We start from the raw sequence: 27,384 nt of genomic DNA, 5'->3' as shown, positions 1-27,384 counted from the left end.
ATCTCTAGGCTAAAGCAACGCTTCCTTCTCATTCAGATTTGGTTGTTATTTCAGCAACGATTTCAGTGCTGTCACGGTGGGTGACAAAAACTGTCTTAGTTGAAATTTCCCATTCATTGGCTCATCCAAATCCACGCCAGCGTAACAACCAATAGGCAAGCAGCAGAACGCGATAGCTCATTGGACTAGACTGGATGACTCTGGTTGGTCCCCATACATCCCTGTCCACGTCTTTTTGCACGTGACATTTGAGGCCCTTTCAATCAGTGGTCCTCTATGCACACGTTTCCAAAACTTTATGGATTCGAGTGACTACACGTCACATAGTGACCCTCTGGGTGACGTCACAGAAAGCTTACGTAACCATGCCCGAACGTCATCAATCGGATCGTGTACGACGGACATGACTGAAGGCAGCTCCAGCTTCACGGAAACCAGCTCACAAGATACCTTCACAACAGATAGTTATTCTTTCACCACCGACGATGGATTTCTACGCCAGCAAGTATCAAAAGACACAACAAAGCAAGTGAAGTTTCACGAGAAGGTTGAATTTGCACCGATCTATTATATGAACTCCAGTATGACGAGCTACGAAAGTCAGATCCCAGAGCATGCCAGCAAATGCACTCCGTTGTCCGAAAGCGTAAACTTTTCAGAAAGACAGACAAGCACTGGGAAGGTGGAGATGAAAGCGCCAGAATCGAGTTCTCCTAATTTCAAACATGAAACTAGAAAGGACTTCAGCTTCGAACAGGTTTGTGATGCATATGTTTTGTACCGCTAATTTCTAATGAACCTGTGAGTTCGATAGTGTTGCATGAATTAAGAAAGCAGGGTAAGTGTGGCCGGTATGTTTTAGCTGAGTGACAAAGTTTAAACAAGGTCCTTCTCCACACGGTAACCCATAATGCACTAGACGATGCTGAAATCAAATCTATCTGAAAGAAAGGTTGATTAGTAGACAACTGAATGGCCGAACATTCATGAACCTATTTTGACAGGTTGCGGTGCTCTTGATCGGGTAAAATCATGCGGCAAAGAGGCCCAGTCTGTCAGATGAGCAGGGCACTATATGCTACGAAAATACTTGGCCAGTTATACTAAAGATACTTTGTTATTCTGATGGAACTAAACTAGAATCAATTTTTCAGACAAGAGGCAGTGTAAGGTTGTGGCACACATGAAGAAAACCGTTATGGGATGTAGTTCGGTTCCCGTTGGACATCGTCAGTAGTGCTTGACCATTCCAGGTGACCTGAAGTACAAACTTGACTTCATCCCATGTCCTGATTGCAGGATATTCCAACGGTAGTAGTATGTACTACTTATTTTCAATACTGAAGACCTCTCCCACTGATTTGTTGATTTTTTTCGACGAAGCATGCCCTGATTAGGGTAAATTCGTTAACTAGGCAACGAAAGTCCCTGAACTTATAACGCCCCATTCAAATTCGAAGAACTAGAGGGACTTCACGAGAGACTCAGCTGAATCTCTCGTGAAAACCAAATTGACTTGCAAATGAGATTACTTCTCGAAAACAGTCCAATTTGGGTTCAAGTAGATCATAAGGTTGACGGAAACTCGGGGAACGCGCCTAGCTGATGAGCCTCAATAAGGGCGAAACCGGTCGTGGGCTGTCGAAGAGTTTTCAGCAACCTTTGAGTAGTTTCCTTAATGAAAGCTATAGGGACTCTTAAAAACTTATATCTGCCAAGAATAGCGAAGATGAACTAGTTCGAGTAACTTCATGACGAACGCTTTTTGGATTACTATTTAGATGAGTAGTGTGTTACGTCTGTACAATGTACCACGGTACCTCGTATGTCGTACCAACTGAAACATGAGGCGGCCTGGTGCAGCACATTCAGTTGAGATGAACCGTCGTAAACGATAAATTGAGCTGTATTCAGTTGGGTTTCCTGATAAAACCAAATCTGTGTGCAAATGAGAAGATATGTTGTGGGTCGATTGACTTTGCGAAGAAAGCTTTTTTGATTGATGGTTAGAAGAGTTAGTTGCCAGCGTCCAGTGGATGAAACAAGATGTACTTTTACAGCGAACATCAGACAATAGTGGTGTGTGACTTCGCTGGTGATGCCTGAAGACTGGTGATGTGTCTGTGTGCTCTTGCCTTGTCGGACACTAACCGCCTTTAGTTGGTGACATCGCCCGCAAGTGTCGGTGGGGCATTCACGCAGTAGACTGAAGATCCAAGATCTACGGTGGACCAGTATGCCTGTTTCGGTTGAGAATGAACAACAATAGCCCGGAGATAATATTACTGGTACCGGGAAGGTCGAATATCAGATATTACCACGTAAAACAGTTTTATGTAATCTTATTAGGGTCAGAAGCGGCTTGGCTGTCCAATGAAATAACGGTATAAGGGTAACCATTGTCGTAATATGATCAAACGAAAAAAATTGACAATACTGTCGGATCGTTGTGGCGTGTATTTAACCCATAAACCGACATTTATGTAACTTGCAGCTTAAGAATCTGCGCACCCGATTAGATTGAAGCTGTATCTCTAAAATAGGGTGATTCGTTTAGCGATGAGACTGAATGAATGATACTTGGAATTAAAATACGTTTCAAAACTGCTTTTTCAGAGTGGGCCTTCTCAGGGTGGGCTCATCAGTGGAGGGAAATCGGTACATATAAGTAATTACTAGGTTTAAATATTAAGTCAGAAATGGCGCACTGCAGGACAGATGTAGCAGATACAGGAATTCGAGAACAACTGTGAGTTGGAAGATGAATGGTGTTCAGGGAAACCGTTCATCCCACACCCCACAAATGAAGCAGATGGACGACGTCTTGTTTTGTGACCATCCGTTACTTATGGTATCTGTTTCGCCCGGCCAGGTTAGTCCTGGAGCGAGGGCAACAGGTTGGGCGCACATATATTCTCAGAAGTTAATCGTGCTTCAATAAGTAACCCACTACTATGAATGTGGCCTTCACTCTGATTACGGTCATGACCGATGAAATTTACTTCTGGCAGAGTACCAGATTGACAGGAGCTTCGATGCAATGAAAGGCTGTTGCCACAACAATTACAAAATCGCTAAAATTGTCCTTGAAGAATGTGCTTTACCTTAAAAAATGATATGATGGTCATTTAAAGACCATGGAAAGAGCGAGTAGAGTCCTTTGAAGAGATTTTCCTAAGCTTAAATCTTTCCCAAAGAAGCCATTCTGGCAGACTCTGCAGTTCAAGCATTCGGCTTGCGCAAGAACTTACCTCGCGCTTGGGTAACACGCGCCCAATATGCATACAAATGTCAAGGTCACAGAGTTATTTACACATATTACTGAGTCAGACGAATTAGGGTCGCCGAACTTAAGAATATTACAAAACTTTGCTGTACACTGAGCAGACGTGTATACCTACCAAGACATTTACTCAAAGAAGATTATCATAAACGACAGACTCGACTGAATTCAGTTGAGTCACTCGTCGAAACCAAATTCGTAGGCAACCAAGACCAGCTGTCAGATTACGTCGAAGTTGGCCTCAGGCAGCACACAAGGTTGACGTAAAATCGAGTACTGCGTCTATCTGATTAGCCCCAAGAAGAAGAGCTTGAACTGCTGAAGAGATTCCAGACACCCCATACTTAGTGTGTTATGTCTATACAATGTCAAACTTAGTTTCGCATGATTTTCATGTTCGGATGATAACTTTTCCGCTGTTATTCAGCGCCGAGGAGCCCAGAAGCAGTCTACATCTGTTTATCCGTCTTGGACTCATCACAGGGCGTATCTGCCTAACCTTCAGAGAGATTCGAACTTGGAATAAAATTTTTCGGCCACAAACGGTTGATCAGTGGTGTGATCATTTTCACTCAACCGGGTGTTCCGCCAAGGTGCATTGTTCCATTCCTCGTTATGTCCAATAGCTCAAGGAGTTCCATAGAAATTCTCTGGTGTCCTTGAAAATAAAATCAAGATAGTTCTGTGGAGATTTCGTCCTGTAAATGAAGCCAATCTATGCTGAAAGGCCCAGAAGCACTGTACAACTATTTCATCCTTATTGGGAATCATCAGCAGTGCGCATCTCACGAAACTCCGGAGAGTTTCGAACTCACAAACTCCCGGCTATTAGTTCGAACAAGTAACCGTTCGGCTACGGGCGGCTGATCAGCAGTGTGACTAACTCGCACTTAGACAGGATATAGTGCCGCTCATCCTTCAATCACAGAATAGTTCTACCGCGCGTCAACCCACAACATATTCGAAGATCTTTCAAATTTGTTTCGTTATTTAGTTACCCTTAGAATTCAGTCCGTGTGGAAGCAAAAATTCCTGATATCCAGAACTGTTGGAGATATTTCTGAAGACACCACCTGGTTTGCAATTACAAACTGAAGAACTGTGAATGTATTCCTACTGATAGTCATTGTTTAGTTCAAAATCCAGTCAGCTGGTAGGACCGGTCAGTTTGGACTGGTAAACCGAGCTAAAAAAAAACAACACCAGAGTGGCTATTTTTCGACCATCCAACAGTTTTGAGTTTTGCGGTCTGGAAAACCAAGAACACTCAGAGGCTAGCCTTTGGCCGCACATATCTAAGTCCGATAAGCGATGACGGCTCAAAGATTATGTTTACCAACATCCACCTACCACAGTCGTCAATAGTAGGTTTTCTCCGTGATTTGCACCAGTTTTTGGAACTGTCGGTATTTTGTGATTGTTTGACATTAGGATAGGCATAGCTAGTATCATACACTCTGGCGGGTCAGATCGGGCAGATGACCAAGGTGTGTTTTTCTCGGAAAAGGTAAGAAAAAATTGGTAGATTTGGTACCAATCTTGTTAAAGCAGAGGTGACTAGTGCCGGTGTCCCCATCTTGGCCTAACTAGAGTCAGAGGTAGTTATCCATTTTTGTGTACCTCATCTATTTCCTCCAGAATATGAATCGTCCATTCTAAGGAGATTGCTTTGACCGAGTTTTTTATCAGTGGGCTGTCCCACTACTCCTCAACGGCGACCGCCGCGGTCGAGAAACACAAGACCCACTTGCCGCGTCACCGCCATGTCAGCTACATTGACTGCCTTGAGTGACAGATCTTCCTATTTATCGTTGATTTTAAAGACGAGATTCACTGAGTAACGCCGTGTTCCATAGCACTTCGCGTAGTCATTATTTCACTAGAATCAGAGGGTAGCTAGTCTGTTCGTTCTGGTCAACACTGAGGGCATTTCAAAGTATGTTGCATAGGACAGTTTTCTGATTGCTGTTGTCAGATAAACTTTAATGTCCACAGGTTTTGCTGACAGATACATTGATCTACGGCACACCGTTGGACCAGTATCAAACTATAAATGTGACCAATAAACGGCATACAATACCGCAGCATGTTTTTGAAACGCACTTAGTTCATGTGTATCATAGGCCACTGTTGTGGACCACTCACAGTTTAGGTAAGGAAAAATTTAGGTAAGCAACGGTTGGATTTGAAGAACCTAGGCTCCTGCCTTTAATAATCATCGGCAGATGCGATCTTCACGGATACTATTTAAGGAGTATTCGAGGTGAGACTTAGTATTCACGCCAAGAGTAGTTTTACTTCGTCGTGACGAGATTCTTTGGTGACTGGTTGTCTTTGGGGCACTTGAGAACGTGAAGTTATTCCGGTAACTGCTTGTCCTCCAGTAGTTCTTGCACCAATTGACAACTGAAATCAGTTTGCACCTAAAAAACGACTGGATCTCATGAGTCTACTCGGGGATTCAAAAGCCCAATCTCCCTGTTGCATTTATGATATTTGAAGTAGTTATAGACTCATCCGTTTGACCACAAGGCTGATCGCCATCTTTAGATTCCACTACTTACCCTTCCCTATGAGGACGCGGCGGCTTCACAGTGCTCGTCGGCTACCAGAGAACTATTGAATCGACGGTTAGAGCAGTTCGGCATTTTTTGCAGTTTATTCGCCTGCAAGAATAAGCGAACTAAAGATTGAGTGCACCGTGGAATTACACGGGTTATTGCGTCACCGAATGCCGTTCAGAACCGCTGTAAACGACGCAAGTAGCATTCGCTTCATAAAACGTGGACACTGACATATTGTCATCGACTGTAGTGAAACAAGAGCTGATAACTTCGTTTCCGGACTGCTTTTCAAGTTGGTCCCATCTGGGTGATAAATAGAACTCGATCATTCTCAGCGAATTGTCAGACTGTCAAAAGTGCGGCCGGCTTCAGGTCATTTGCAATTTGCACTACTCTACAGATATGTAAAACTACGAAATAAAGACCAATCCTCGTATCATTGAACGGCTTGAGAACACGGGAAATGTAACAGCTAACCAACAAGTCAGATATGTATACAGGTTTGTTTGTGTTTAACCTGACACTGTCAAGCGCTGGTAACCGGGCAGACGAAGCTAGGACGCAGCTGAACCGTGTTGTCCATCAAGCTTCGTGATAGAGACAAGTGAAGAACCGAATGTCATCGAAAAAAATTGCACAGCAACATTTCGATGAATGAACTTTCATGAACAACTGGACCATCTGGGTCCCTGTTTCTGACACCCATTTATCAAAAAGGTTGAGGTAACTTTGTTAGGAACATAAACGCAACTGGTTTTCTTGAAAGTGGCTCACCAAGTCCTAAAATCCCGGATTTGATAGACTTCAAGACGGGGCCTAACCTTCAGGATAAACCTACATTGGCTGAAGCAATACGTATATAGTGTGTGTGTTCCATGTATACATGGTACAGATGATGAACCGCATGGTGCGTTGCATTACAAGAACTCAACCAACTGGAGGAAGTCGCGTTTATGGAGATTTAAATCCATATGCATGAATAAATTTTTCAACCGCTTTGTTTTGTCCTAAAGGTGTAAATCCGTTATCATGGTAAATGATTTTCTGGTTATTAGGTTTCTCAGAAAGCTCGGTTGGTCACTTGACAAACAATATCTCTCCTTTCCGTGAAACCATCCAATGTTGAAAAGCCGAGAAGCACTGTACAGCTCTTTCATCCCCGGTAGGATTTATCGGCATTGTTCATGTCACGAAACTCAGAGAGTTTCGAACCCGCGACCATCCGGCCAGTGGTTGAGCACTAAGCCGTCTGTCCACAAGCGACTGATCATCAACCTGATTGGCCCTCGCTCACAAATGGCATAGCACAATTCATCCTTCGATTGCGGAAACCAAATCACGTGGTCACGTATTGATTGGCTCTTCTAGTGAAAACTTCTCAGAAAAAAGTTTCACACTCCAGTGCAATTATCCTTCCTCTGAGTTACTTGCTGTTTCATGGTAGTATAAGGAGTCATGCTCAGTAGAGATCTCATCCTATCACTTAAGCCAGTATGTGCAGAAGAGTTGAAAGGTACTACACAGCTAATTCATCCTTGTTAGTAATCATCACTAGTGCACGTCTCGTGAGCAGCTATTGTCAATTTCACGTGAGCTGTAGGGGTTTTACTACGTTACGATGCACACTGGCTCCGTGGAACCTGATCAGATTTGTTCCACCTTGAGGATAGGACTAGTGTTCACGGAAAAGCGATTTAGAGGAGTACTTTAATGATTTTTACATTATTATCTGAGGTAAAAATATGACCAGGGCTATTCGCTCTGCCAGGTGTATAGTGTTTCATAATAATTGACTTGATCTAAAAGTTGTTTTTGTTTGCTTTGCACTCGAATTTCGCCTTAGTTATAGCGTGTCATGAACACTACTACAAGGTTTGTTCGGATAAACTGAATTCTACTCATCCGGGTGGGTTTTTCGGCTATCTGTGAATGCCTGAGACATCGTCGTGACCCTGGGGTCCCAATCCGACCCCGGGATCTCGAGTGTTCATGTCTAGGTTTGCGAAACCTGACACTATCTCAATCCTCATATTTCCTTCAGGTGGCATGGCGGCTAATCACCGAAAGGGCGTTACCACAGAAAGTTGGAATGCACTTCGTTAAGGTACTAGGCAGTGGAACAGTAAAGAACCACAGCCAGTTAACATGCATCTCGTCGAAATAATTGATAGTTTAGCAGGTGACAAGACAAAGGTAGCATCAGAATTCAGTTCAGCGTTTTCTGATCAGCCATCAACTCACCCGACTATCTGCAGTTTGGGGTCAACTCAGGCTATGGTCGCCCAGTCAACACGGTCGGTTTTCTTAGCCAAATCGAATAACTCATCTGAAGCAAACAATGACTGATTCTAGGCGTTACAATGTGAATCAGGTGATTGGGGAATAACAGTCAGGTGAGCTTTGACAGGTTGTATCCGAAATGAGTTTGAAGGAGGTGAAAGAGTTTGGGCCCTGCTACTTCACAATCAGAACGCTGGTGACTACAAAACGGATATATCAACTGAAATTGTCCGACGTATCCATCATGGGAAGTGACCTTGACACATCTACTGTGTAGTCACCGCAAATTTCACCATAAAGACAGTGATGCACCTTTGACCAACTGACGTAGAGTTTGAAACATTGACAGACACCACTTCTACCTGACAAATCAAGAGTTTTGCTGATTCGAGGAAGCGTCGTAGAGATGATCGTGAGCGCAATCAGGTGGACTGACCCGAATCGGTAACAGCCCGAGTAAACTGTACCTCACAGTGTGGTCTGTATGAGTGCAAACGATGTCAAAATTAAACTAGAAATCGATCTTTTCTCTTAAGTTTTCGGAGATCCGTGCCTCGTCAACAATCGGATTACGCTACAGAACATCAAGTACTAGTACTTTTCAAATGTTTTTTGTTCAGGTTAGGTTAAATTAGCAGTGTTATTGATACAAAAGTCTCTGTCAACAAGATTCTAGATGGTTTTAGTACGCGTAACTTTAGGATTATGCCAGAATGGCGCATATTCGTGGATTTTCTTAATGGTTTCACATGGAATTTTAGAGTGGATCCCGGTGGAAAAGTCCTACACAGGACGAACTGCGTACTTCTAGATGGTTTAGCTACCGCTGCAAAAGGGTGCAGCTAGCTAGCAGCTCTGGATAACGCCTGGATTTCAAGTCCACTTTTGTGGAGCTAACCCTCCCGGAAACAAACTTGTATACTCCCCAGGGAAGTAAAATGAAAGCTTCAAAGGACATCTTAACAAGACCCAGCATAGAACATCTCCTGGACGCTACTGGGGACCAAGGGGCGAGATAGCCCAAGGGGGTAGAGTGTGAACTTGCTGACCGGAAAGTCTATGGTTCGAACCCGACCTCCGCCTCTCGACTTCCCCTGTCTAGGCTTGAGCAACCTGGCAGTATCACAGCCCTCGTGCAACCGTCGGGTGGCATGGAAGTTAGGCACCAAAAGGGTACTACAGCTGAACTGAACTTGGGAGGAACTCATATAAACAGGGACTTCTTCAGGACGTATGCCTGTAACATGGGCGAGTAAAGTTTTTTTTACCATTGTCTTTTCTTTCCTTATTCTCCACAGATTTATATGCAGTGGATCAACTGTTACCTGGAAAAGGCCAACTCATCGACACTGGTACAAAATTTGGAAAAGGATCTTTCTGACGGAGTTTTACTGGCAGAAGTCATCCATGCAGTGTGTAAGGCAATATGTGAATTATTTGTATACCAGTAATTTCTGGGCTGTAACTCAACTCAAGTGGAATTGTGTAGTGTTTCTTTTTTGTTCCTGATCATTCAGAAGAATAAATAAAACAGAGTAGATGTGGAGACGGAAAACTCTGTTGATACCGTTCTGTGACAACCTTGATTGATCCCTAGGCAGTGAACTTTGAATGAGTTTAAAGAAACGGAATTCCGCCTGCCAACAGTATAATTTGTCTCGTTTCCGTGGGTCCATTAGTAAATTAAGTTGAAAAATGTTCGTTGCTGATCGGTCAACATATCTAAACCCGACCAACGTCTGTGACGCCAGCTCTTCGATCGTGGCTCGACAAGGAGTATTTTTTTACTGTTTTGGCAGTAACATTTTGGGTACGTTTGCCCGGCATTTTTAGATCAAGCCCATAAAGTTGGGGAACAAATGTTAAATTTTCAGTGAGGCAAGTCTCATTTCATTGGAAGGAATCGAATCACTCATGTGTGACGTCCTCCCGGTGAATATGTTGTCAGCCGTGGCTTAGCTTACCCAAATTTAGATCAGAGAAATCGAAAGAAACGGCTAGATTTGACCAACGGGCCTCCCATTCGGCCACTTGAACACTGAGCAGCAGGGACACCTCTATTTTGACTGTTTTGGACTGGTTCCTCAACCCCATTCGATTCTTGCTTTCAGTCTGCTCAAACAAACTAGCCCAGGCAGCGTGGATCAACCAAAGACAATAGTTTCGAATACATTTCTGAATTAAACTCCACTAAACAAGATTCGGCAAACTGGTTTAGACACCACTGACTTTGTCCACTCCCATCAAAACCGGTCCCTGGTGCAACTTTGGCAAGTCTGGTTAATTAACCACCAAGTAATTTGAATAAACTAAAACTGGTTTAAAACAGCACGGCAAGGAGAAAAGGTGAGTTATACTTTGCGACTGAAGAACCAGAAAAATGTATCCTATTGGTATGTCACGCACGAAAAGTATGGTTTGAATAAGAATAAAATATGAGATCGATTGTGAGCTGCGAGCTGAGCGGATACCGTTCAACCGAAGAGTGATTTCCTTAGTCATTTCTGATTCAAGCGAACGTTCTAGTTGAATGTTTTCCTTCAAACAGGTTGTCTGTCGAATATCTTGTACGATCAGGTGTAAATCAGATAACGCAAGGATACAATAACGTGGTTAAACAAGGAACGGAATGACGTATTGATGAAAAGTTTTGCCATACATCTTAACGGGCAACTTAAACGTTTTGTTTTCAGGTTAGTTTCAGTCACAAGGAGAAAAATTTCACGCCCCATCATCACTACGGAAAGTTGTAAAATGTTTGTTGTCCTTCACTGATATAGTTCAGTAAGGACAGGTCAAGTTGGTGAAGGGTTGTTATCGCGGAATTTCGCTGACAAATGGGTAGAGGTATGCTGTAAAATATGTTGAAAGCGGTTGGCTGGTTAACCTGCAGGTAAGGAGACTTGCTGGACAAACTCCATTTTTGACAGAGGTTTCATCCTCTCAGTGAGGTCACTTTATGGTGGAAAGCCTCTTTGGCAATCACTAGCAGTACACATCTCACTAAACTCAAAAATGTTCTCACACGCGGACTCCCAGCCAGTGGTTGAACTCTGGACCTTTGGTCCACGAGTGGCTGATCAGCGGTGTGATTAATCCTTACTTAGATAGAATACAGCTACACTCATCCTTCAATAACGAAAACCGCATCACGTAGTCCACTATTGATCGCCTCTTTGAGTGACGGCTTCTCAGATGAGAGTGACACTCATCTTGTTAGATTCCGCTTCATCCGAGATACTTTCTGATCAAACCACCATAACGTCCATTTATTTGAAAAGTAAACAGGCCAAACAGATGGATACCATTTAAGCTTCCCCAGACAATATTGTTCGTTCCTCTAGGAAGTGCACGCATAGAGAAGTATTCCTCATTGCACACCGTACATCAAATCTATTTGTTGCTGAGTTTCATCGGAGGAGCTTTGGTGGGCGTCTGACGGGAAGACTTTCATCTGGTAGCCAAAGGTCATCCGGATTTCTGTCTTCTTCAAGCTCGCGAAAACCTCGTAAGCCAACACCTTGTTCTATCCAAAAAATCGACCTGTTGTTTGGAATTTCTTTTCACTTGATTTGAAGCGCCGTTTGTGTTTGGGTTTCTGGGTTCGTACAAGAGCTGAAATCTTCAGCCACACAATTCAGGGGCTCCTGGCAACATCCATAAAGTGTCTGCTCAGCTATGTAGTTGCATCCCATAGCAGATTGTCAATCCTGCAAGCTGAAGCAAATAGTCGTTACCAATGTTGATAGCTGTAAAAATTCTCTATGCTACCAAAAGTTGGGTGAATTAAGACAAGCGCTGTAAGCAGTGCTCATATAATTTGACGCCGTTGTTGTTTCCAGTTCTCTTATCCACTGCTATGGTTGCTCTCGGCAATCATTGACACATCCGATCAATTCTTGGTACTGTGAGGAGGTTTGGGAATTTTTATGGGGATTTCATCCTGTAAGTGAAGCCGATCTATGCTGAAAAACCGAGAAGCACAGTGAGAATGAAACAGCTTCACAGTTCATAGATTGGCTTAAATTGTAGGATGAAATCCCCACCCAAAAAACATCCCATTGAAGCAACCACACACATCCACCGACTCTGTTTGTCTGCTGTAATTTGGATCCAAGAAAGACAGGTAGGGGATTGTAGAACATTGTGCTACTGTGGTCTAATAAAAAAATAGTGAAGCAGTTAACCCTCGTTGCCCGAAGGTGTCAATCTGGGCATTAGGTGACAACAAATTAAAGACGGTAGGTGTGATTGGAACTGGAATATATCCATACGTGGAAAACCATCAAAGGCGGAAGGAGACAAATACCGTCTTTTACCAAAGAAAGGTACAAGCTACCGTGGACGGGTGGAGTTCTATACCCAGTGATCCTCGTTTATCTATAATCCCTTCGTACTTGAATGAAAATGCCACTGCGTCACCACTCCTAAATGAGAGTTCTTGCTGAACGTACCGTAAGTCTATCAGCGAATCGTATCTGACAGGCCTGGAAGTCTACCACCTGTTCAGTGTGGTTTCTGAGACTTGTAAAGATCTGACTAAACTTTATTTGAGAAAATCTGAACATCTAATTTTTATGTAGAAAAAGAAGTCAGCATGATCAAATGGGGCTAGTGGTTGTTCACTGCACATAGAAATCGATACGGCTCAGTGGCAAAAAGTAGATATATTCCACTGGCGCAGCTATGGTAATTAATTTTTATCACGACTATCGTTCACCTTTTCAGTGGACGAGAAAATACCGGATTTGTGCCCAAATCCCAAGACTCCAGCTGTGGCGGTGAGTCATGTATTTTTCTTGAGATTTTGTAGCTACTTTAGTTTACATAGTAGATTGATTTTTTTCAAAATTAAGGTGATCTCTGTTTCTGGCCAACAGTAACCCACAGATTTATGAAATGAGACATGAGGGTGAGTTCTCTTTTGAAGTTTGCTTCTTAAAAGGCTAGTTAAACTACTTCAGCAGTCTACGATCACATTAACTGTTAGCTGGACCTATTTCGCACTGGGAAACCTGATTCGATACATATTTAATAAAACAGGCAATTCCGAGATGAAATAAGATCCACGTGAGACTCAAATGAATCGTCAAACACAACAGTTATAACACAGGTTGTGGATAAACATCACTTTATTTCTAGGCTTGAGGTGATTTTCCTCCGGAACAAAAAAAGAACCTGTTGACAAATTCCTGAGAAACGTTACGCTTTACGTTCACAAGGTCTCTAGGGTCTCTGTTCACTTATTTTCAGGTGGGATTTGTATTTTGGCCAATGACTTGTGAAAATAAAATTTCCTGACGATTTGTTTAGAGCTAAATTTAAGACATATATGATGTCCTGCTTAGGGACACTTGGTGGTTGATCAGGCAGCCGTTAATCTGTCCATCAAGCTTGCCAGCTAGCTTGCGAACTTTTCATGCCTATTCAGAGAGCTGTCATCGACGCAAACAGGTCACCTGATTTACTAACAAAAAATAAACCTGAGCGACTACTATTTCGACATATTATTAGTGTAACGGGCGAACGGCATTTTCGAGTGACGCGTATTACCAGAACCTCCGGAAGGCAAAACAAAGTCGGAGCTGGGTTTCTATACGGCACTATCCATGTAAGACACAAATTTAAAAATCGTACAAACCTCGACAGCAGATTCTCGTCCAAAACAAATGGTCCACTTGGACTACAAAATTACCAACCAAAGGAGCAAACAGGCTTCCACGTGAGACAGTCACACGTGCATAAAGTCGGCCACAAATGGCCGGATGACCTCAAGGTCAAATGAGTGAAGGTCAAGCAAACGCCAGTTCATATACACGCACTAAACACAAAAATAGGGGTGTATGTTACAAATGGAGACAGAATAAACGTGGGGAATTTCAAGTGTCAACGTAGTGGACGATACAATTAGCTCATCAGCTCACCAGTTATATCTGCTAGGTAATGATCTATTCGTTGCAGATTCTCACGTATCAAGCAACAAAAATGGTTCCAAATATTCCATTTAAAAAAAATAAAATTTCACCAGCTTTCATAGTGTCTGAAAGAAACCAGAATGGAAATAGCAACCATGCATGTCGCACTCCAGACCGAGTTCCATATTTTATTCATCTCTACCGGAATTCGTCGTATGATTTTCTTTTCTTTTGGAAACATATGATTTACTTTGTATATTTCGGTGAAATGTTTTGTTTTGAGCTTACAAACATGCACAGGGTCTGCATAATTGTTGCTTTCAAGTTTGGACGCATTCTTTCTGGCACAGGGTCGCTTTTCAAAAAGCTTAAGAATCTGCAACATTCTCTTGCCCATAGGTACCAACTGAACGGTTACAGACTATTGGACAGGGAGGCAAAACTCTCATATGCATCTTGTTTACAAAAACTAAATATCCATCCTCTCTTTGAATGCATCTTCCTGAACTTTCCTGGATATTCATTGACCGTTACTCAAGTGCAAGCAAATGCTACAAGGCGACTCCACAAATTCCGTGATAGATCTCATTTTTCAAGAGACGTGGAGCGGATTTACAAGAGGGCACTACTCGCATGTCCCCCATCAGTAGTACCACCGTTACACCAGTATTTCATCCAGTTCAGGTTTCGCCGACTGTGGCACCGCTTGCTTCGAAATCTCACCTCAGTGACAATCGAACATTGAATTCATACCGACGGGTATCGGTTGAACCGATCAACAGGTGTCCATATTGAGAGTTGGGACAAAACAGCCGAACTAGGGTTCCTCGTGAATTCCTTTCACATCCACAAGCAAACTGCAAACTATCTCCTGAGGAACACTTGATCGATGTAGTCTTCTAAGTTTCAGTGATGTGAATCTCTACCACGCATCCTTGCATGAGAACCTGATTGACTGAAATTTAGGCTCTATCCTGTACTCAACGTGCTGGGCATTCTTTATTATCTTGCATAATGCCCTTTAAAGTTTAAGAGCTTTCAGGCTGACTTATCTTCAAGCTTCGACGAGAAACATAGGACATTGGGGCTCGTGAAAGCTGCACCTCTTATTCATACTTTAAGATTGTCCTTTAAGCTGATAAGTGTTCAATAAACGGAAATTCAAAATGGACATGTCATCCAACCAATCAGGAATCATTAATCTCAACTTCACCGGAATTCTTTAAAGATAGTCGAAGTAACATGATAAATACGCTTAAGTACATATCGATTTATTTTTCACGGGAGACTAAACTAAATCTCTCGTTTATGATGTCCTCCAGCTGAATGTGCTGCACAAAGGCCGCCTCATGTTTCAGTTAGCGCGATATTCGAGATATCGCAGCATGTTTCCATAAAGGTATCAACCTACAGGTTTCGCGGAAAACTCTTCGACAGCCCACGACCGGTTTTGCCCTTCCGCTTCGGGGTCATCAGGTAGGCGCAGTCCCCGAGTTTCCGTCAACCTTATGTTCTATTTGAACCCTAATTGGACCCATTGTGACAGGTACACTCATTTACAAATCACTTTGATCTTCAAGAGAGACTCAACTGAATTTCTCGTTTATGATATTCTAGAAGAGGGGACTGCGAGGCGAGGAGAGGAGAGGAGGCTGCGAGGAGACTGCCACACGGTTCATTTGCTAATATATTCGACGTACCGCAGTATATTTTCCCAAGGGGCACTATTCTCAAGGTTGTCAAAGAGGGCGTAGTTTCCTTTATGAAAACATTCGGCATGCGGCTCAGCAACAAAACTTGAGTAAAATATTTTCGAGGAAATGTTGAGACGTGTAGGTGAGTAAGTCGCCTCCATTTAGTGCAGTAATGTACCTACCAGATTGACGTGAAATTTTACATTTTCTGCCCTAAACTATGGGTAAATGTTATGTTTAGTCAAGCTGTGCTTTTTTTGTAAGACGGCCTATCGTTTGATCCCACCTTAAAAACAAAAGTCATACACCCGAACACTATTGGCATGCATCATTCCGATGGCGCATAACCGAATAACGAGAAAGCCTTGTTTCTCCGAAGGTATCATACTGGCGAGTGGGTACACAGTTTGATCCTATCTTCAAGGTTCAAAACATGAGCATGAATGACCGCCAGGCTCATGTCCGTCAAACCCGAAATTCGATCCCAAGAAATGGTTCCAAACTCACCCACCCACCTTATGCAATAATTCAGAATTATTGGGTTAAACCAAGTTACTTGTTGCTGGGATACACAGATTCATAGGAGGTATGGTTGAAGTATCAGGTGACATTGTGCCAGTCACTTGACGGAAAACAGCCTTTGAAGGAGCACTTAAAACCTTATCTTTAGATTGGTTATTATGCTACTCTGGCTCCATATCGATCGCGCTAAACGGACGTGACCTTCACCTGAAAGTACCGCTTAAGCTATCTAAGTAGAGCTCATGGCACTGTATAGTGCACTTGTTTCTGAATAAACCTTGTCAATTATTGATTCTAGGCACTTCAAGATGTGAATGCCGCCATTCGAAACAGCGGTCACCCTTTCGCAAGTTTAACACATTTTGACTTAGAAAACTCAGGTTCAGACCTCTTTAAATATTCTTATTGGGCAAACGCTGAGAGTCTGACTGTCCTGGTTCTTTGCACCAGAGCACTTGAGTTTCTTTGCAATCTTGTATTGATCTGATTGATGAGGACGCTCTGAGGCCATGTTGACTTTTCTCCTGCAACTAACACTTGCTTCGCTCTCCCATCTGTTTTTTTTCATCGGGAAAAGGTATCTAATATATCCAGTTGTCTACAAACTCTTCGAAGACTCGGTGTAGATTTGGACGAAGTCACGGCAGAAGGTAAGCTCATTCCAGATCGGGATCATCTGATTGAATAGTAGTCTGTAAACTCCGCATTACTGATTGTATGGTCCATAAATAGAGAGAGAGAGAGAGACAATGTTTCCGAAGTAGGAGTCACACGTGGAGGCTCTAACATTAATACCAGTAATTTGATGTGCCAGGCACATTCTTTCCTCTTTTTTTAAGAAAAAGGTGAATTTCGACTTGATATTCGATGTAGGCCGAACACGTCTGATAAGCACACAGTAGCCTAGTTTGGCTCACTTCTGCGTTGAGCATCCATCAATGGCATTACACTTCGCTCTATTATGTCAGGAAGAGAAACGTAATCGAGAATATTATCCCTCCATATCGATGACCATCACCTATCAGGCCTCCAGCAACAGAAACGGAAGATAACTTCATAGCGTTTGGACAGATTCACCAGTTACTTCTAGCCATTAGCTGTAGCAATCGAATTGTGATATGCAACTACAATTCGAATCGTTTCAAGACTCCGGGCATAAAAATTGTGTCCGGGCCCAGTAGGGTCAACAAGTCACCACCGTTCCCCTTTTGCATTCCGACCGTCAATAAAGGTGACGCCACTTCTCATGTGTGTTCAGGCGCATCAAATTATAGATCAAACTGAGGTAGAGGAGATGTGACGATGTGCTTCATCAGATGCACACTGCTGGGTGTTCTCAATAAGGCGCTCCGTGAAATCCCATACATAGCCCAATCGATGAGTGCTGTAATAAGTCAGTAGAACAGAACTCAAGCTGTGGGAAAGGGGATATTTCTCCAATCGGTTCCTAGTAGAACAAAAGCTTGAGAGAAACTCTGGAGCTGCACGTGCCTGATGAGCCTCAAGACAGGCGGAAGCGTCCCACGGTCGTCACCCACGCCTTTCTGCAAACTTATTGGTAGCGTATTCCGTCCAGGATCAGTTTGCTGAATAGTTATATCTTCGGAGATTGTGCGCCAGAGTACAACCTGAAGGAAGTTAATTTTGACGTAATACACTTCTCAAAAGCTGCTGAAGACTCTTCAACGACCCACGATCGGTTTCGCCCTTCTTGGGACGAGTTTCCGTCAACCTTATATTCTACTTGAACCCAAATTGCAAGAAGTTTAACTTATACTCTCATCTGCATTCGAAGTTGTCTTCGACGGGGGAATCACCCGGAACCAAGCTGAATCTCTCTTCCACGATGTTCATAAACTATATTCATCATAGACGAGATATCCAGCTGGCTCTCGTGTGAGTCTTCCGAGAAAACCAAATTTGTTTGGAAATGAGTATAAAGGTTTAAGCCAGTTTTTATTCAAGGCTAATGAACCATCTTGTAATTCATGTGATTAGAAGGAATTTTCTTCACCCAGTCAGTCTTTATTCTCACCCCCTGTGCCAGATTATATTTCATCAGTAGGACGAAAGTGTCAGGTTAACAAATGTGTCGTTCTCAAGTGGATTCTTCTTTCCCTTTACCTGGATCTGAGAAAAAGGGCAGTAACAAATTTCCCATCAAACAAAAAAATACAGGTTGATCACGCCACTCTTTATGGAGAAATCCAAACACCTCACATGAGGGTGCCAGTAAATTTAGTCGATCAATGGCGGTAGCATTCGATGATGTATCCACTTTCTAGTTCCATATGATCTTACAAGTTGACCAACTTAAAGTCAAGGCATGCGGAAACCAGTGAATATCTTTGTTTTCATTTGTAATGTACCACCCATAAGGTTGCTGAAAACCCATCGACAGCCCACGAGCCCTTCTTGGGGCTCATCAGATAGGCGCAGTCCCTTGGTTTCCGTCAACCTTATGTTCTACTTGAACCTAAATTGGACTGTTTTCGAGAAATAAACCAATTTGCAAATCAGTTTGGTTTTCACGAGAGGCTCAGAAGAACGGCTTTTTATGTGAGCTTTCCCTGTATCTTGTTGTGCTTATACAGCTGACTATGATTTGTACTTTTAGATTCTTGCACTTTTCCACTTTTGACAGCGGGTGTGCTTTGTTTTCATTCACTCGATCAACCCTACTGGGCCGAGTAAATTTGACACATTCAAGCATTTGTTGATTTGCTCCGTGAACCTCTTGGGAAATCACCGTAAGAAACGGCGTTTAGTAAACAATTTTACCTTTTGTCAAACGCGGTTGCTTTTAGAGTGTTCCGGTTGCCAAGGTAATTTGAATATGATGACACTCATGCAGGAGCAATCCGCTCGTTGCCAGAGCAAGACAACAATTTCTGGAAATTAAAAACAAATGGCTAAATCTAGTCATCTAGTCAACAAAGCCGTTCGTTCTATCGTCAGCAAGGGAGACACTCTCTGTTATATCTGCTGATTTGCCAATCTCTGGTATCTGCTGCTAACCCGCTCCAGTGCCTAGTGTTGGAAAAAGAAGACTCACAGAAGGGAACACAACACCTACACTCCAAACAAGCGAGTGCGAGAGCGAGAGCAAAAGTTACAACGGCCCCACGCTATTTAAAGGGGACTTTCTGACATTGATCCAGGCTGTCTGATAGGCGTTAGTGAACACCCGTCAACATCGATCGTGCCTCTATGGGATGCCTGAACACAGATCACATTCGGTCGTACTTCTGTGGTGTGCATGAGATCTCATCAGCTTTTGCTGAATTAATTGAATGATTGACTGGCCTGGATGCTTGCCGGCTTTCCTGCTGGGGTTTTGGTGGAGCAGTAGATTTCGGGCGTTCTTAGGTTACTTTCAGGAATCTGACGTTCCTGATACTCGAATCCAGTAACTCTGAGTCCGAACAAACGAGTCAGCGACTGCTGAAATCGTTTCCTAAAAGCCACCACGTTCCGTCTAGCAGGCTATCACTGGATAAAAATACTACTGAGACGATCAGATATTGACTTAATCTGAAATAAATGAACTTTTTAAAGGACAGTTTGATCACTGCTATTCAAAAATCTACAGAGCTTTTGTGCTTCGTCTGTGATCCTCAAACTAACGCCAACATCTTCATGTTTCTTATTGCAATATTGACATATATCCAGTAATTTTATAGAGCTCACTGATGACCTGAGTGCTGATCTTCATTGCCAGAGGAACTCAACCTAAGCATGTCATAATTTAATCCTTTTTAACAAGAAATTGCTCTTGTTCTTTAGCTGCTCAGGGCACTGTGACCGAAGTTCGTCCCGATCTGAGAACGAATCAGCTGTCAGCATGTATATGCCTCAAATTCCCAGATAAAATATTCTAAAAACAATCTGTTTAAACTGACAATTACCTTTGAACATTAGATTTTTCAAGGCAGCCTTAACTGTCTGACTCTTGAACAGTGAATTCGGTTGGTAATATCGAAAACCTGGTACCCACGCTCATTTTGGGGGCACCAAGCAAGCTCTTGTTTCCAAAAGGTTTATTGGGGCATTTCATTGGGAATGCAATGCTCCCATAGATTTGTTAGATCTAGAATATTCCATCGTTTCCTCTCTCAAAAGTTTGAATTCCCAGGCAATATCGATTCAGATTGGCTGACCACTCGTTCTTCTATGTTTACCTATATCTGTTCCAGGAGTCTTCCAAGGGAACCTAAAACACATACTGAACCTGTTCTTCCACCTGTCCAAATTCAAGGAAAGACTAAAAAATCGGCAGGTGCCAGATGGAAGGTCCACTCCGGAAACTGCTGAGGTTAACTTGCAGTTGGGTGCCAGTGGAGAGGAATCTGCTGCCCAAAAAGTGAACGGATGCCCGATCGGTATTGCGAGCCACGTCACGCCCCTGTCGTGGAATGCTGTTGGGTGCGGAGGCAGGCAGGGTTCACCTGTGAACATGGTTAGACCTGCTTGTTCTAGTCAACTGCCGAAATTGACCAAACCTACGCATACTGCGCTTTCAGAGTCACCTCATTCAGTGATCCATTTGAAAGCAAGTTCTGCACAGCACCCTTCCGTGGTCAATTCTGGAGCAGCTGGCTCACGGTAAGTTCATGCAAGTAGTCCTTGATGTAGAAATGCGCTGTAGAAGATAACATTTTAATGACACAACTGAGCCCAAACGATGACCAAAGTGAAACGAACTCATTTGCATACCAACTGGGTTTTCACGACACACCCGAATGAACCTTTCGTTTACCATGCTCTTCTCTAGCTTAACTGGCTGCATCAAGTTGAAGGAAACTCGGGGAAATGCGCCTGCCTGATGAGGTCGAAGAAGGGTGAAACGGATCGACGAAGAATTTTCAGCAACCCTATTAGCAGTATGTTACGTCTACACAGGAAGCTGCTTGTTTTGTGCACATGAGTGTCTTTTGAACCCCAACGGATTACCTTAGCAACTTTTCCCCAGCTGTTTCAGATGATGGGATGCTGGTTAGGTAAATATTAAAAAATACTGACAAGTACAGATCACGCCAGTTTAAATTTTGCGTGCCAAACTGCATGAAGGTCGAGTTGTTGGGGACCGGTCTTAATGGACCATATCCAGGTGCTTACCTGACTTACTAGTTGGTTGAACCATTAGGCTTAAACCGATGGTAACAATTACGGCAGTGAAGCATCGGTGTTGAACACTGTTGTCCTGCTGTCGATGGTGATGATGACGATGATGATGATGATGACGATGATGGTGAAGATGACGATGATGATGATGATGACGATGATGATGATGATGATGATGATGATGATGATGATGATGATGATGATGATGATGATGATGATGATGATGATGATGATGATGATGATGGTAACAGTCAAAGTTAGGCCAGCCCGTTCGCACGCAACGTCTCTCCAAATCGTTTTTAACTCATCAGGAATGCTGTCACGGCGTCGCCCGACAGAAGGGACACTCCACATTCATTACAGGGAATGCATTGTGGACCACATTCGTCGAATGCCTAAAGTCTGAGAATATTCTCAACTCACAAGGGTCCTGTTCCATAGCCATATAGTGGTAGTGGGAACAGTGTGAAACTTCCTCGAATATGGCTTCTCTCGGACGCATTAAGCCCTTTCTAACATTTGTTTCGCTTGGCGCTTAGCAATGATGGATAGCCAACTTGAAGGTTCATCTCCTCGTTGAGCGGAAGTGTGTAAGTACTCTATCTCGCTAATGTGATTCAGGTGTATCTGTGACCCCTATATCTCACTGGTTTGGTGAAAAACTGTAACCGAGACAGCACAACTTATATGGACAGCAGGCTAGCTGATCAAACATAATTTTCTACCATCGAACCAAATAATAGTTTGAAAAAGGCTGGAGATAGTCAACAGCTTTGCCTCACCCCGGAAGACATCAAGAACGTGGTCTGCTTATCTGTCTAACCTGAATAGTGACTTTTTTACCTGATTCGTCGGTCAGGGTTAGAATTTGAAGATAATAAGGTTTGCAACTGTTCCTCTGAAACGGATAAGCTGATTCCGTGGACTTAATCATAACTCTAATTCACAAGACTGTTCTGAAAATCGATGCGGTGATTGATTGCCGGATTTGAACACTCCCAGGAACAAAGCCATTCCGTTTGATCTTTCCTATGGACCCCTTGGATTATCCGGACCAGGCATTTGCGATCACGCCGATAAAGCTGCTTTCGCGACACTTTCAACAAATCGCACTGTCGAGGTATTTCAATTTCTGGGGGCCGAGGATTTACCGCACATCGACCTGAACAGAAAATCCAGCCTACCTGAAGTTCATGTTGGATGATCAGTTCATCTAGCCAGTTCTTCCTCACGACTTTTTATTTGCATTACGAACGCAGGGACCCTGAGCTTGGTGAACGGAAGGCAGCAGTGAACGAGCAGTCTTTTTATTGCACGATATTTCTAACCAGGGAATGGCTTCCAGTCTATCAAAACTTTGAATCTGACTGGGTTATACATGTGCGTCTGATCGGTTAACTCGTACAATCTTGCGGTTGCGTCGGACGCGGTATTTGCAACGGTACGCTGCGTTGTCAAACTTGGTCGCTCCAGTCTGTTATATCTCGCTGAGTTAAGACTGTACAGCACTTTGCCTGCCATTGGTAGATACACGAGAAAGTTTGGTCTGGTTAAAATCAAAGGTAAGTCCTCACTAGGGGAATCAAAAGGTGCCCAGGACCAACCAATATAATTTTATGAAGAAAGAAGACAAAGGTATTACCTGTGTGACGATGATACTACTGATCGGGAGGCACGTGAGTAGTATGTGTTGTTCGTAGAATTTCGCTTTGCGTCGATTGAAAAATGGAATTGTGTTGCGGGGCCACTTTGTAACATTTGCTTTTATTCGACCGACGAATGAATGGAGGCAATGAATCTCCAGGAAGACTCGTTCAGGAGAAGATCTGCGTCCAGGTTTTGTAACTAAGATGCAGATTAGAGTTTTGCTTCCTTGCTCAATGGTCTGTAACCGGTCAGTTGGCATTTCCGAATAAATAACTCCGAAGCGAAGGCCTTCTTCCTTTCACCTGTATTATCAGAAATAGTATTTTCTTCATGGCCTCGCCTCACTGGAGATCACTGATGAAGACACGCAACTTCGGACGGTGGACGACCAGTTAATTGGTGTTAGTGCTCTAGTTGTGACGTAATTAAGCACTAACGAACGAATGTCTGTCTTACTAGAATGTGATGAATACAATAGTTCGGTGCGTGCACTTGATAAAAATAAATACAATGCGAGAAGTGGAATAAGCCAAAAAGTGACTTGTCGTTTGAGGACACTTGTTTAGAGTTCCGGGACGCGGGATGTGTCCTCTCTACAGTATAGCTGCTACACGTGTGCCGTAGTTGCCCGTGGAGACTGGCGGAGCTCTGTTGACTTCCTGTCCTGTGCGCGCGAGTTGTGTGTGTTGAGCCTAGTTGTGTGCATTGTGAAGAGAGGGGTGTCCATTCGTGTTTGATGCTTGCGCGAACATGATGTGTGGAAGTTCATAAGCCTGGCGCGTAAACAAAAATGGATGAGAATTTTTAGTGTACACGTTGTCGGCTAAGGTTGCAAGTGGAACAGGAATTATCACGTGGTTAGAGTGTTTGTGACGCGTGATCTGATGAGTGACCTCTGGAAGGTTCAAGCAAATGTCCTGTCGAAACAGTTCGTGACTGCAGTCGTACTTCATGTGCCTGAGCAAAGCTTGCGACTTGCTCGCAGAGACTCATGATTTGATCTGCATTGTTCTCAGTTTCAGCATTTTATCAAGGATGCCAGTCAAGCTAATGTCTGTCTATTGTCTGTCCAGATAACAATAAGACAATGGTTAGAATACAAGTGGTTAATTAGGTGCCGTTTCCGATTGCGGAAGCGTGTAGTGACGTCGACCAGTTGTTTGATTCTTCAGAGTCCACCTTTCTGTGACGTCGTTCCAAGGTGCAAGGTACTGAATTGTCTACAGCGTCAGTTCATGCATTCTAATCCCCGGCAAACAAATGAGTCTAAAGCTGGAAGAGCGACTGGTTCGATAACACTGAGGTCTGACTGGAGCAGACGAGTGTTACGGCGAGATTCATTTGGGATCATCTGAAATAGGTCTTTTCGAGTCGGCTCCAAACCGTTCGTAGTGCTGAGACATACTGAGGGCAAATACAGCACACAGGCGGTCACTTGTGCCAACGCAGTACAGTCTTGTCTTGGATACACGATTATTTGACACTCCAAATTCCAACGTTGAGACTGGCACAGACAGCTCACTTTGCAAGCACAACTACCAACGTATCGCTCCCTAAAAACGCATTGATGACGTCACCTCGATTGATGATGATTTTTAAACAGCCCAACTCCGCGAGCAAGCCAACGATCATTTACGCTACCTGAGCCACCCTCAGTAGAAAATAATAGGAAACTTTTGAGAACCGTAATTGATGCATGTAGGGGTTTTGTGGGAGGTGTATTGTTCAGATTCACATCACTCTTGTTTTGAACAGTCGTCTTCCTGTCCTGGCGCAATTACTCATGTGAATCCATACCAAAAGGTTCGGGGAAGCACTAGACTCGAGTTCCGCTCTTGTTAGAGCTCATCAGCAGTGCATTTCCAATGGCCGTGCCGGGATTTGAACTCAGGACATCCGAAATGCGAGGCGAGCGTGTAACCACTACTGCATCAACGCACGTTGGACGCATCTGAATTATCACGTTTGAACAATAGGCGTACGAGTTCCTGATTGAGCGATATGACTGGTGTGCCCGACTCATCGAACGAGTCAGGACTTCCTATTCACAGATGCTTGAAACCCGCCGGAAAACTTTTGTTGATGCATGCTGTGGGGGGTTTGCGGGAGGTGTATTGTTCAGATTCACATCACTCTCGTTTTGAACAGTCGTCCTCCTGTCCTGGCGCAATTATTTATGTGAATCCAAACCGAAGGGGGGAACCATAATTGTCGTGTAAGACCACGTGCTATCTCGAGCGCTACTTGGCTGCTGTCCGCGGAGTCAACTGTAAGTTTTGCGCAACCTAGTGCAACGCACAACGCACAAAGGAATTCACGAAGGATGGATGAGAAGCCCCTTCCCTATAACCGTCAGATTTTTACGGTAGTCTCATCTGCCAAGTTAACTGTGAATGATTCATGATCCAACACTCTTGTTCTGAGGGGTACAAGATGGTTAGAGCTCAGATTTACTGACCGGAAGGTACTGCCCTCTGCTCATCTGCCAAGTTAACTGTGAATGATTCATGATCCAACACTCTTGTTCTGAGGGGTACAAGATGGTTAGAGCTGAGCTCAGATGACCGGAAGGCACTGCCCTCTGCATCGCGAGTTCCTCTGTCTAAGTTCTCGTTTCCCAGTAGTCACTCATAGCTGACCATTCCAGGTCCAGCTGATGCAATCAGATCGCCAGTGGTCATTGATGCTACTAGTGTCAATGAACGAACTCTCCTCACTAAATGTACCCCAATTTTATAAATCTGCAGACCTCCCGGGTTACCTGTTTCAGATTCGATTGTCAATCCGAATTAGTCTTTGACGTATTCGGACGTTTAACTTGCTAGTCGGCCTATCAGATCTGCATGTCCAATTTCTGGGTCAGCTGTTATCTCCTGATCGCTTTCGAGCATCATCAATTACTCGTGTTAGCCACAAAAATCCGTGCACAAGCCAGAAATGGGATAGTTCATCATCATTTTTGAGTAAGTGGGTCAAGAGAAATGGTTTAGTCAGAACCTGAATACAGATGGAAAGAGTTGGGTAGTGCTCAAACCCTGGATTTAAACGCTTGATCAAACTTTGTCCCCGTGTAGTCGAAATTTCAAGTATCGTTGAAGTCCGTTGTGAACAAGTATGCTGACTACTGGGTTCAATAAGCTTCAGAGCTACCGCAGTATATTTTCATAAAGGAAACTACTCACAAGATTGCTGAAAACTCTTTGAAAGCACACGACCGGTTTCGCCCTTCTTCAGGCTCGTCATCAGGTAGGCGCAGTCCCCGAGTTTCCCGTCAACCTTTGATATACTTGAACCCAAATTGGACTGTTTTCGAGAAATACACTCAGAGCTGTTTTAGATGGGCACAGAACTGGGAAAAGGCGCGTAAAAGTGCGACTGTCTTTGAATTATTCATATCCGACAGACAGTGTTGAATGCCAAGTGGTGCAAAAAAGACCCTAAAAAATACGTGAGTATGTGGATCGCCAATCAGACATGGACCACAAACAGCGAAGATCAACCAGCCCAGCGGCACTTTCATGGTCCACAATTTTGTTGTCTTGTGATGTCCCATTCGTCAGCCTGGTGATAGGTAGACACAAGACGTTGATCTAAATGTCATAGAATCGCTTAATTAGGACAAAATAACCTGTCTGGCTATTTGCAATTATATATAGTTTGCAGCTCTGAAGGACCGGCCGTCTAAAACCTTTGTTTAGTGATTCACACTTCATATTGATTTAAGATCTGACTACAATGAAACGTAGCCATCCGAACGTTTGTCCGTGCTTGTCGGAGGGAGGTGAGTCACGTTTTAAAAATTTTGGCCAAGTTCTTATGTGCAGTGAACGATGACTTACGAAATGTTGATCACACACACACACACACAGAAAATTTCGCTTCGTCGTAAAGTGGTTCATTTGTCCGGCGGTGTCGTTGACCTGTTTTCCAATGGTTACTCGGCGTTTGGACTGAGAGAGGGACCCCATACTCCAGTTCGCAAATGAGCTTCAGTCACCAGGAAACATCTGAAAAGGTACAGCTCGAAAAGGATCATATTTGTAATGAAGAGCGATATATTTCGATTTAACTACTCCTAGGGGATGTTACTTCCTGGATTACCCCTTCAAAAGAAAATCAAACATTCCCCGGTGATGAAACATGCGCCCGACTGACTGAACAATGCTCACGTAGATAATATCATCTATCTCGAGGAGAAAACTTCATGAGTCATAAAAGAAGAGTTCTCAGTTTGAAAGCCTTGTGTTTTAAAAAGAAATGCGATGGCATTTGAATTAGACTGACAATCTAAATAATTCTGCCTCGCGGTTTGGTATGCGCTTCACACCTGCAAAGTGTAAGGTGCTACTGCAAGA

At 43.4% G+C, this 27,384-nt stretch overlaps 1 protein-coding gene across 1 annotated transcript; it reads left to right on the top strand.

Annotated features, from left to right (window-relative positions):
* Positions 1-298: 298 nt before the first annotated feature.
* Positions 299-21,643, top strand: T265_02400 (hypothetical protein; the record flags this gene model as incomplete). The annotated part of the gene is made up of 3 exons (XM_009166633.1): positions 299-757; positions 20,538-20,863; positions 21,439-21,643. 3 exons carry the CDS (start codon positions 299-301, stop codon positions 21,641-21,643), a joined length of 990 nt encoding a protein of 329 aa, XP_009164897.1.
* Positions 21,644-27,384: the final 5,741 nt, after the last annotated feature.

This window comes from Opisthorchis viverrini, assembly GCF_000715545.1.
Source record: "Opisthorchis viverrini unplaced genomic scaffold opera_v5_29, whole genome shotgun sequence".
In the NCBI taxonomy this organism is placed as follows: Eukaryota; Metazoa; Platyhelminthes; class Trematoda; order Opisthorchiida; family Opisthorchiidae; genus Opisthorchis; species Opisthorchis viverrini.
The sequence above is the reverse complement of the archived record's forward strand: the minus strand, read 5'-3'. Positions and strand labels throughout refer to the sequence as shown.